Source organism: Odontesthes bonariensis, chromosome 24 (genome assembly GCF_027942865.1).
Source record: "Odontesthes bonariensis isolate fOdoBon6 chromosome 24, fOdoBon6.hap1, whole genome shotgun sequence".
Classification (NCBI taxonomy): domain Eukaryota; kingdom Metazoa; phylum Chordata; class Actinopteri; order Atheriniformes; family Atherinopsidae; genus Odontesthes; species Odontesthes bonariensis.
In genome coordinates, this window is record NC_134529.1 from 11,447,694 (window position 1) to 11,460,691 (window position 12,998).

The following is a 12,998-nucleotide window of genomic DNA, read 5'->3' on the forward strand; positions in this document are numbered from 1 at the left end:
CCACACTGATCAATTAGAGGTAAAGATTTATTGACAAACTCACTGTTTTGATTTACTTTTGATTATGCTCGAACTCCTCCATTTCCTGCATGATATCAATTTCCAACAACACGAAGTAGACTTTTTTTTAAAAAAAACCCAGCTCTCAAAAATTTATGGAACAGTTGTGTTGCATCAGTTTATTGAAAGTGTTTTCATGGGAGTTGTTTACAAGCTCCTCACCTAAGACAAGTTTCTACCATTATTTCATAAACACTTCAAACATTTTATTTTGAATATAGGTTCAGAAATTCACAACTCTTTTCTTCAATTATAGTTTATTTTTAATTGACATTATTTCAATTAATTGGCATGTCATGCAATATAACATCTGCTCTAAACCATTCTATTCAAATTATGCAGCTTTTTTACTCTATAACTTTTACTCTTAGCATTTAATTCCATTTCATCAGATTATGGTTAGTTCATAAATACCAGTGAAACTGAATAATGATAATACTCTTTATAAATAATTCCTGATTAACTCTGAGCAAAGCAGCTAATCAGCACTAACTAGTAATGACTCATTTTTTAGTCATTACTTAATCATTAGTTACTATTTTTGTAAAATTCTAACCCTTCTCCCTCACTATGTTCATCATTATTTGATAATAACAAGCCGGAATAAGCATAAAATTAGCAACTAATGATTAAGTGATGAATTATGGGTGGCAGACAAGCAGTTATTATTTTGTGTCAGCAGCTGGTTCAAAGTTAATAGGGAACAACCTATTAATAAACTGATTGTTTTTCATTTTTCACAAATATTTATGAACCAATCACTTTCTGGTAAATCATCAAGTCTCTATCATTCAGTGTTTAATATTCATCAAGTCACTTTCTATTTGTGCCTCATATGGTCCTCAGTAATTACTCATGTTTCTATATTAAAATTTAAAGCATTACTCTCAGGTTTACAAGACACAACCAAGAATGTATCAGGCATCTTACCTAGAAAAAAAATCATCTTCTATTAACCATGTTTACTGTTTTCCTTATCTTGCGCCAACAAAACCAATATCTTACATGATACTCTGGGTGGAGGCAAGTGAAGATTTAGCCATTAAACAATGTATCACCTCAGCTACAAACAATATAGAAACAGCAAGTCTCTCTGTCGTGGCAAGTAGACTTGAATAGAGGACACCTCATATAACAAATAGAAATGGATGACAAATAAATCCATACACTGCAGTGATCCAGAGCTTGTAAGATCATTTTTGTACACACTGCTCTTATTGGGGCTGTTTGTGTAGTATAGCAGCCCAGGGGAGTGTCCTGCATAGTTGGTGTATCCCATGCTCTGGTCAGATATCGGGGAATCTTCAGGTAGAGAGAATTGTCCCCTGTGCAGCAAAGGAAGGTCACTCTACCACTCCACCAACAGGGGCTTCAAATTAATGACATGGGGCGGCAACTCTCTGTAGGCCTTCATGCATCATGTCCCATTCACCGCCAAACATGTCAGGGAGCACTCCCACCGGGAATTTCAGTGATATTTATGGAGTCTTTCCATCACTTTTGCCTCCTGCCTATTGGCTCCAAGCACTGATCCTCACTGGCTGAAAGATGGAGACAGAAACAGGTCATGGGGTTGGCTTGTGGTGGGTGGTTGGAAGTCTTAAAGCCTAACTGAGGGCCATCATGTGCATACCTGGGCCACTTGCCTTCGTGACAGGGTTTCTCGCTGGTTGCCATGGCAGCTACCCTACAGCCCACCGCCATCCTGCAGCTGCACTCCAGGCCATTAGTCACAGAGACAAGTCATTCATATTGTCACATCTTTCCTTCCTCCACCAATCAGTTGTTCACATTCCAAAACTGACAGTGCCTCATAGCCATCGCATAGATGAGTCACTATGGCAACATATCTGACTTGCATCTCCCATTGTACGGAGAATCCTTGAGTAGAAAGAGCCATCTGTATTTCCATTCATGGGTTTGTACGTAACCTGTTAAGAAGCTATATTCCCTGTTTGTATTCACAGTGCTCTGAAATCACAAAAGATAACCTTTGCTTTAATTTTTACTCAGAACAGAAAAATGTTCTTTAATGAACATGAATTTCAAGGTTAGTTTATAACTATTGTGTGTGCCAAACACAAGGTGAAAAATGTCCTGTACAGGAATTCTTTTTAGATTACCTTTGTTCAAAATTAATGCATGATGTTCAATACAAAATACGTTTCATTAAGCTTGAGGAAATGTTAAAAGGGTATAAAATAAACAGAGATTTTTTTCCATGGCATTTTCATTTTGACTCTTCTCATTTTCTCTCTCTCTCTCTCTTCCATACACACAACCATCTACATATACACACACACACACTGAGACCCTCAGATCAGCTGGCCTGTTTTCTCGTCAGGGTGATTATCCTGCTCATAACTCACTCAGAGCTTTCATTTGCACCATAATTCACACTAGTCCCAATGACGGCGACTCTATAATTCACACACAGACACACACACACACACTTGCTGATTATCTCAGCTGTAACTCACTCACCTGCAATCAGACAGACCACAAAAGCAAGCAAGAGGTGGATGGATAGAAGGATGATCGAGGGAGTGTTATAAGACTTTAATCAAGCTAAATATGCAAGAGGCCCTCCAGGAGTGAAAGTCTTTTTTTTTTTCCTTCAAGGTGCGTGAAGTCCACTCGGGAAGAAATGTCAGATTCATCAGTCACTGCAATCAATACCTGGGGTCGACAAGTTAATCAGAGATTCGTGTAAATTGTTGCAATCCAAGGAGAAGCAGATAGCAAACCGGGATGATTTTGTTTTATTTTTTGGTTGTGCTATGTAATTTCATGGTTAACCTACCCATGGACATATTTACCTTTGGAGTCCTGTGCTCTAAACAGAGTTTGATTTCTTTAAAACCACCAGTTCCAAGCCATACATTGTGTCAAAGAAATATGACGAGCAGAACTGAATACCTCTCTGCTCAGTTTCACATTGGTTGAATAGACATTGAAGCTCATTCTGCTCCCTCGGAGTGATAGTATAGTAATTATCTATTAGGTCAGGCAAACATGATTTCTGTCATTTTTAATGATGATTCTCTGGTATTTGTCCTTTTGAAGATTAATGTGCCATTTCAGTAAAATTAAATGTCAAAAATATCAACATGTCCATATCACATTGCTGCATAAAAGATAAAAGGAGGACTAACGCAAGAAAAACTCATTATTATTATTAGAGCTCTTTCAGTTACATAGTAAAACCCAAACATGTATTTTAGTGCTTTTAAAAGTGTGCCCATACATTTTCTGCTACATTGCATCCTCTTTCACTTTGGGCTCAGTTGGACTACATATAAATAATACCATAAAATAGAGTAAAAGACCCCAATATATAGATGCACTTTGGTGACAGTGATAAATCTCGCTTCCCTGGGTTAATGACATCTTCTTTGCCCTCCTGCACTCATTTTCTATCATTCCCTGCCATGGCCAGATGCTATTTATAGCTGTTCTGTCTATAGTAATATAACAGCTCTCCCTCTCGCTTTCTTGACTCTTTTAAAAATGTGCCACTCTCTGTGTCTTTTTCAATCTCAATCTTACTTTTCTCTCACTCCCTATAATTGAATCAATAAACAGGCTTTAAACTTTTTCAGTTTGGATTTCGTCAATCCGCCTCTCTGCCCTCTGAGAGGACGGGAGCCGTGGATGGACTCCTGAACTCCAGTCTCATTCCCAAGAGTATTTCTTAGAGCTGCTCTCATAGCCCCTTTCATCTTTCCCCCCTCATACATTCTCTTTTAAGTTTGATTTCAGTAAACCTTTTTTTAGATTCGGTCCACTTCCAAAGGTGCACTAACTGCTGAAAGGTATTGTTTTTTTTTTCTTTTGTTTTATTCAGTTTATTTTCATAGGTATAATTCATTCTGAAGCTGTTTCAGTTGCTGCCCATATAAGATGGTTTCACCCCATCTTAACGATGGATATTTGAAGACACTGTCATTCACAGTAACCGCGTTCAATCCTGAAGTTAAATGTGCCCTGAGTGGCCATTTTGAACAAAAGATTGACTTCACAAGAGCATATTTTGTTGATGTTCCCAAACACATTAAAAGCAGTCTGTGTAGATTTGCTTTTAACTGTAACATAACCACATATGTTTCAATTTTGTTTGCTTAATGAATAAAAGTAAATTAGGTTTGGCAATAATCTTTAAATGAGACAGATTTATCATGTGTGTGCCCAAACACTGCCTTCCTTTGTTTGGGATTCTGAACCACGTTGATGGAACATCTGGGGCTTTAATCATATTTGTTCAGCCCAAAAAAAATTGACAGGTCTGAAGAAAATTCTTTCAAGTTGACAGCATATTACTTTGCAGCGGCAGTTACTTTGTCTGAAGGTGAAACAGTGCATATTTTTTTTATTTGGCGAAGTGCCTGTTGTTTGTGGGAATTGTAAGGTTTTATTTTTATCTATCAAAAAAAAAGATTTTACTAGACATGCACAGCATTGTACCGCCATCAGGATGATCTCCCATTTTATATCAGCATGAAGAAATATTATGGAGAATTGATTTGTTTTTAGTAATTGTAACTGAAATGTCCAAATGGTGTCTTCATTTCTGATTTGACTGACCTTTCCTTTACTATCTGCTTTTCTGTTCTTGCCCCTCTTCATAAGTCATTTAAAGTACGAATTGTGAATTGTCTCCCATGCACCTTTGTGTCTTGATTTCTATTTCTCCTGCTCTCTTGTCTGGCTTTATTTACTCGCCTCTCATTTGAGAACCATAGAAATCAATGGGACAAAATGAAAGAATGAACATTTCTGTTAAGGCTTAGCGAGGGAATTAAAGAAGGGCAACCGCCCCTGAACTCACCTCCCGATGAAACTAATTGCCTATAATTACACTGACTACTGCCACTGCATGTGAATCAAGTAAGATCCACATGTCTTATCTGCACTATAAATCTGCTTCATGTCAGCGTATAACCGAGCTATGTACAGCGATACACAATAGCTTCAATAATATGAATTTAAGAGATACAAATGATTTCACTGCTTGAGCTGTAATTGCCTGCATCATATTGATCATTTAGCTGAATGAGGCTTGTTTTAAGAAATCTATTGCAATTACAGTTGTCTGAAGTGAGCTTAGTGAGCTTCAATGTAGCTTATTACCATCTTTTTTTCTCCACCCTCAGGAGGAATCTTCGAATCCATTGAGAGTGGCCCCTCTGGAGCAGAAGAACTAGCCTTTAAATTTGCCTTGAACACAATCAACAGGAACCGCACATTGCTCCCCAACACCACACTGACCTATGACATCCAGAGAATAAATATCTTTGACAGCTTTGAGGCCTCCCGGAAAGGTGAGTGAGGAGAGATCCTTCACTGTAATATGTAATTAATCACATTTCTTAGAGATAATCTTTTAAAGGGAGTCATTTGGAGAATCACTGTGGTGCCTGCTCCCTTATCTAAGTGTGTATTATTTGCACTCTTTGGCATTGTAACCAAAAAAATGTTCTCCCTTATTACATGAACATTTTGCTACACAAGACTTGATTGAATAAATCTGTTGTGTTTGGCCTTGATTTATAGATGTCTGAATTCTCAGTTAAACATTCTAATCAGAGTGATAACAATATTACACATTTCCAAACATTGAATGGCACAAAAATGGTAGAAGTTTTGAATAAGTTTGAAAAATGAAAAAGCTGTGCTTCCAGACAGATCCATAAAACCACTTTTGTTACATTATTTTGTGGTATGTTGCAACAAACTGTAGAGCATTTTTAACCCACTTAAGGCTTTGGCATTTTACTGAAAAACTCAAAGCTGCCCACTGAAGCCTATTATTTTTCAGCCTCTGACAAAATTAGAAGTATGGAAAAGAAACAGTTTGAGTAAACCTTCAGCCTTTAGTGGAAATTATGGACTTTCCCCTGACCTTTATCAATACTGTATGTTTCATCAGGTCTAAACTGGGTACACCATCAGTAGGAACATGCGTCATAATGCGGAGGCCTTCCCAATCAAGCACAAGAGTAGAAACATTCAAAATTGCTCCCAAGCATTGAAAATAATTAAATACATCTTAAATTAACTATATAGGGTGCCGTAATTGTAATTAACTGATGAATATGAAATATTATCAAGCATCAATTCTGGAAGGTTATTTCTTGTTTTGGGGTGAATCTGCGAGCACAGAAAACACTAAACATGGTCAAATTGAAAAACCCAATAATAATAAAAAAAATGTAAAAAACTGATACAAATCTTTTTCTGCTTACTCCCTTGCCAGCATGTGACCAGCTTTCCCTTGGAGTGGCGGCCATTTTTGGCCCCTCACACAGCTCTTCAGCCAATGCAGTCCAGTCCATCTGCAATGCTTTGGGAGTGCCCCACATTCAGACCAAGTGGAAGCATCAAGTGTCAGACAACAGGGACTCCTACTATGTCAGCCTCTACCCTGACTTTTCCTCCCTCAGTAGAGCCATCCTTGACCTGGTGCACTTCTTCAAGTGGAGAACAGTCACTGTGGTCTATGACGACAGCACAGGTACAGGTACAGCTGGTGTCTGTCTTCGTTCTCCACTGGTGCGTCTGTTTTTTATGATAACAAATGTGACAGTTTTTTTTAAAACCTGCGACATTTACACCATAAAATCGCCAGAAAAAAAAAGAGGTACCAGGTGAGCTACAAAACATGGCACTTCTTCTCAGAGTTCAGCTAGCGCTTTGTAACCTGTCAAGTTAATTCAGAAATCAATAGCTTACTGTTCTGCCTCAGTCCTCCAGGTGCTGCCCATGTCAGTCTTCCAGGAGAATGAGCAGCAGCATAGAAAAAAAAGAAAACCACATTACCCAGAATGACCCAGTGTCTCTGCAGATTAATGCAAAACAGAACTGTATGTGGGGGCTGACAACAGCCATTAATAACACACAGAGACACTTGATCTCTGAGGGCTGCTAAGCGTCTGTGAGCCATTTTGCCCATCCTGTAACTTTGTGATGATATGTACTTTAAAAGGCAGATTGTATTTTTAGCAGAAATACAGTGATGTCATTATGTGATAAAGTGTAATCACTCCAGAGATGCTGACAATATTCAAATGCTTATCCACAATTTATGAGCTACTTGGCGTGATGTGGTTGATAACTAAATGTATGTAAATTACAGATATACAAATACATTCACATTTTAGACTGGTAGCAGAATAAATCCACTTCACTACATCTGTTTAAACTGATATTGTCCTATAATTGTCACCATAAATTATGGCTCTGGATATATTTAAAACCCTATTCTATTTCTTTCATCGGTGCATCTTGAATCTATTACTTTTCCTGCTTTTTTGTTCCCCACGTATATCTACTTACTCGCCTGTGACATGAATTTCAGTAAACAGCCATTCCTGCAGTATTCTTGCACCCATATGTTGACCTCAGATTATATCCCAATGGCTCAACCCACTTGCCACATTATTCTGACTCATCTCCTTGACCTCTCTTCACTTACTCCCTTGGAGCTCAGTACGTTAACACCCTCGATCTCCCTCAAACCATCCCAGAGAGATACCAGGAGATGACCTCTCGCCTCTCTCTCTCTGTCAAGGCCTCCTCTGTGGAGCCTTTCAGTTGTAAGACACCTGACGCCCTGAAATGTGTGACAGCTGCATTGCTGTGTTGCTTCCCCCCTCAGCTTCCACACAGTCTCAGGCTGTAATCACACAGCTTCATGCTCCAGGGCCCCGCACTGCTGATTGGAGCCTATCTGACGGCTGGCAGGAAAAACTATCGGAGGGGATAAAATATTCACACACAGCCGTTAGAAGATCCAGAGGGAAAGTCTGAAGGCATTAGCCAGAGCTCACAAACATCCACGCTGACAGTGTTTCCCAAACGTTGAGCTCCCTTGACAGATTTTTTTTCTTGCTTAACACCTCCCAAAGTGTCAGTAGGAACAAAAACAGGGAAAAGCAGACATGCCCCAGAGTAGGGATCTATTGGGATTACCTGAGGACAGTTCTCAGTGGTTTAGTATTCCTCCCTACTGTGGTTCTTTTCACAACAAGACCTGCATGTATCTATTTCACACCAATTTTTCTATAGGCCTCAGGGAGACCCAGCCCCACTCACAGTAAGACCATTAAACTGCTCACACAGCACTTCGTTTCAAAATGAAAAAAAATAGGCTGAGTTATCTTAAAGTGGTTCCAAAAAAAAAAAACTCTCTCTCTTCAGTTCCCTCTCAAACTATCCTCTCTGCTCCATCCATTTTTATACCCATGACAAGTAATCATCTCTCCTATCAATCCAGCCCCTTTCATCCCTGGACTCTGAAGTTCTTTACTGAGGGAGAAACTCATTGTAATCTCATCACAGTATCTCCCGGAGAGCTTTCTACCTGAGCGTGTGGTCGAGAAATGAAAGGTGAAGATTGTAGCTCAATATGCGACGGCGGCGTCAGGCTCCCTCGGGGAAAGTACAAGCTGGCCAAACAGAGCCTCTCTCATCAGAACACATCTGAAGTGTGTGAGAGAGGCAGTGGAGGCAGGATTGACCACGGCTTTCCATCAAGATAAAATTGAACCAATTCGGCGCTCCTGTATGGTCTTGTGGAACACAAGAGCAAATCAACATTTTTTAAGCTTCTAGCAGATTGGAAGTTAATGTAGGTGGGTGCAGATTGAGGTTCTTTCTATTTTGTGCTTTTGGTATAAAAGAGTACAATGTTCTGGCATGGTGTAACACTCACTTGATAGGTCTGAAGCAGTCTGTTTGCTTGCCAAGCTTGAGTAGGAGGATCAATAGACAGTGGATTAGAAAGGCATGCATATGAGCCTTTTTCTGCTGAGAAAACCTGATTCCAGTTGGTTTTCATGGCACCTTTAGAATCAGAGATACTTCAAAATGGCGACAGATCAAACACACAATGTTGCTGCATCTTTAAAATTCTTCTTTCATGCTATATGCACCCTCTTTGTCCACAGGTCTCATTCGACTGCAGGAGCTGATCAAGGCACCGTCACGATACAACATTCGTTTGAAGATCCGACAGCTGCCCACAGAGACCAAGGACGCCAAGCCACTTCTGAAGGAGATGAAGAAGGCAAAGGAGTTTCACGTCATCTTTGATTGTGGACATGAGATGGCTGCCTGGATCCTGAAACAGGTGAGGCCACAATCGTATGTCAGACTAACTGCAGGAATTAACCCATGGACTTTTCACGAATCCTCAAACAGATAATGAGTAATAATGGAAAACATTGGCATTTAATAATAAAGACTTTAAGGTCTTATTCTATTCACCTTAAAATTCAATATGAAAACATTTTGAGAGAAATTACATTAATGGAGCATTTCTCAGTGAAATGAGAAATGTTATCAATTTTTCCTGAATTTAATTGAAAATGTTACCTACAGTCTCAAAATTTACATAATTTCCCCTCTTAGACCTAGCTCCCAGTGCATAGGCTCATTGTTCATTCATTATGTATAAGTACTAAAACAATAAGCTTGTGTGTGCTCCCTTTATTACTCTTTCTCTTGTTAAGCACTGAAGCAAGTGATTTGGATACCTCCTTTCTGCTCTGTATATCTTTAATCTCTTTGTAGAATATTAGATCTTGACTACTGACCAATCTTAATGGATGCTCTCCATTGCTCAATAAAGTTTTTCTAATTAGAAAGTGTAACTCTGCTCACAGGCATGTTAAGTTAATTTAACAGAAGCACATTATTCATGAGAAATGTGGGTGTTCTTTTTCTGAACTCAAGTCTCCTGAGAAGAATATTGCAATGTTGAAATTCTCTAAAAAGCTTTATCTCCACGGGACACAAAGCAACAAGAATGATTATTTATTATAATGAATAGTGAGTTTGTTTTTTGTCTTGTCACGTTCACCCGAGAACCAACACGGGCTTGCAAGGCAGCACGGAGAAAAAGCTACTCAGGTGGAGATGCATTAGTCAGACTTTACATGAACAGAACTTCATGACATTGTAAGCACTGTATAAAAGAAATATGATACAGACTTGCATCCAAGGACACATGGCTAACCGGAGCTTTATATAATGCCCCTGGTTTGTACTGACCATCAACAGACCAGTTGGCATTGTTGAGTGACAATATATACACCTGAAAATCACTTATTTGATGAGTTTGTCATTTTCCAACAATTGCGATGCTTATGTCGTTTTCTTGACTATAAACCTTCCTGTTAGTTTTCTCACTGAACACAACAAGGAATTTGGAAAGTATTTTGCCTGTTCGCTTAAAGTGAGGGAGCTGTGAAATAACCACATTTATTTGAGTGAAAACAACACATTTGGTGTGAAAAATATATACTTCAAATGCTTTTTCAAAATAGGCTTGACAAATGTGTCATTTAACATTTTGCAAGAGTTTGGTTGCATTTTTTTCTGTTCTCGTTTTTTTTTCTCTTTTACATTTTAGTTGAGCTTCTGAAAGGCAGATGATTTAAGATATTACCTGTTGGAGATTGATACTATCTGTGTAATAATGATAAATTGCCAAATTCTAAAATATTGTGGACATGCCCAGTTTCTAATTAAAATACATAATTGTTTTCACAAGTCTTTCAGACCAGAGAGAATAATTCTAATAACATATTCTCATTAAGATATTCATATTTGATTGCACTTAGTGGCTGTTCTTTTATCCCTCCAGGCTCTGTCCATGGGTATGATGACGGAGTACTACCATTATATTTTTACTACCCTGGTGAGTACACCAGGATTTTCTTCTTTTTCTTTATTTTTCTATGTTATTTGTTACCTTTTTTTGCACAGCAATGTCAATTGATAATGTATGTTTTGGACAGTTTCTTTTTCTCGGTCTATTGTAGTGCAAACACTCATCTGTTTTGCTTGTTGCAAGGCAAAATTCATCCATCTGTCTGAGAGTCTGATAACAGCTTTTCTTTTCTGAGAGGAAAATTGAATTCAGCTCAACTTGGAGTGAGTCGAAGATAAACATCCAAGTGTTTTCATTGTGTGTGAATAATTTCGATGCTCAACCACAAACTGATAGAAACAGGTAGTGTTGAAAAGCTGAGTCACCGTGATGAACTATTTTCATTTTAAAGTTGGAGTTGTAAAAGTTTAACTTCAGTTAATTTCCTGCATCCAGCACCAACATTTTATCCTACCTGCCTGACCACAACCCTGAAAGTATAAGACAAAAGCAGGAGGAGGTATTTTACTCTGACTCTAGCTGCCATTGAAGTTCTCCAAAACTCTTTGATCTAGCCACTACAAAGACTGCTTGCTACACTCCAGATGAAAAGCATCACATCCTCACTGAACCCAGAGAACAGGAGACTTAGAGCTCTGATAATAGCCCTGAACAGATGATACTGTCACCCATTTGGTCTATTATGGCTCTAACAAACAAATGACACACTGTGTTGTTTGGAGCAAAATTAGAAGAGGCTGGGGAAAAGGTTGGAGGAGAAAAACAACTCCAAACAGTGCATATAACTATCTTTAGTGCATTAACAAACATGTAAGAACCTGTCCAGATGAAAGGGGAGTGAGTTACAGTAGGTATGTCATTGAGAAAGGAAATGAAATAGAGATTGTAGTTGTGTTTCTGGGGCTTGCTGCTACTTGTCTGGATGGAAATATGCCTACTTTAATAACAGCTAGTGTTTGGCAGGATGCGTGCCACTGTGCAGGCTTGAGCTGCTGTATACTGGTACCAAGCCATCCATGCTGCTTTCAGAACAGCAAATATTGACCACAGCACCCCCATTCTGCGTCCCTTCACCTGCCGCTGCTCTTTTAACTGTGTTGTTGCATCCCAGAGACATCTGCCTGGTTAGATGCCAGACATGCTGTATGCAGGACAATTGGGTTGTCCTTTCACTTCCACATGATAGATGGCAATCCACCAAAAGCCTTTGTGTAACCTTGAAAGTCTTGCCATAATCAAGGCTACTGCATCAGCATGAGATAAAATAACTCCTGAAATACCTTCAACTGTACCTCTCTGCTCTCAGTTCTTGGGCTAGAGCTGCTATTCAACTGATTTCTCAATTATCCAGATGGGAGCTGTATATCAATGTGAGAGTGACAATAAGAAAATTCTAATTTTTGCCGATCAGAGGGAGTCAGACTATAAACATTTTGCTTTCAGGACCTTTTCGCCCTTGACATGGAACCATATCGCTACAGTGGGGTCAACATGACTGGGTTCCGCATCCTTAACACAGAAAACTCTCAGGTGTCGTCAATCATCGAGAAGTGGTCAATGGAGCGACTACAAGCCCCACCCAAACCGGACTCAGGCCTGCTGGATGGATTCATGACAGTAGGCTTAAACCTTCTTTTATGTAGTTTAAGCACTGCATATTATGTGGCACATGCAAGAAAATGGTGACAACTGTCCTTCATTTGTTAATGTCCAAGTGACCATACACGATCTATTGTCAAGCGTAATGTGATGGCTATGGATAATGTGTTTTATGCTGCACGCAGTTGTGCAATCATCTTTATGGATTTATATATGATTGTTGATGGAACAAATAAATGTTTCGACACATACAATACTTCCATCAAAAGTGGAGATTGGCTGAGTGCGAGTTGTCAATCATAAGCTCAGTGGTGCAGGGTTCCTAGGATGGGTACAGGAGCAGCTTAAATGCCACTCTGCACGGAGCTTTTTGAGTCTCTGTTCTTGGGTCTAAATGCTCAGTAATGAGCCGGTGTGAATGGTAATAGCCGTTTATCTGCCCTCCTGCCTCTCACAACTCTCCTCTGGGAGCGTGGCCAAAATATGACAATCTGTCAGTGTTCATGCAGAGAGAGGGAGCAAATTGGATGGAAATTATGGCCTTGGTTTTTTAGGATGGCATCCAGAAAACCCAGGGATAAGGTGATTTGAAAGTGAAAAAGGGAACAGAGCTTGTCATGGACATTCAAGGTCCCTCTCTGGGTCTGTTGCCGTAAACAGTCAA

General features: G+C 39.2%; 1 protein-coding gene across 2 annotated transcripts in view; it reads left to right on the forward strand.

Moving 5' to 3' along the window:
• LOC142374729 (glutamate receptor ionotropic, kainate 2-like) overlaps positions 1 to 12,998 on the forward strand; it is a 69,429-nt gene that overhangs the window by 13,337 nt on the left and 43,094 nt on the right. The window contains exons 2-6 of one of the 2 annotated variants that reach the window (XM_075458503.1): positions 5,214 to 5,381; positions 6,317 to 6,580; positions 9,009 to 9,190; positions 10,709 to 10,762; positions 12,179 to 12,352. In XM_075458503.1, coding sequence (XP_075314618.1) covers positions 5,214 to 5,381; positions 6,317 to 6,580; positions 9,009 to 9,190; positions 10,709 to 10,762; positions 12,179 to 12,352 — 842 coding nt within the window. The remainder of the gene's footprint in view (positions 1 to 5,213; positions 5,382 to 6,316; positions 6,581 to 9,008; positions 9,191 to 10,708; positions 10,763 to 12,178; positions 12,353 to 12,998) is intronic. The other variant, XM_075458504.1, reaches the window with a different exon arrangement.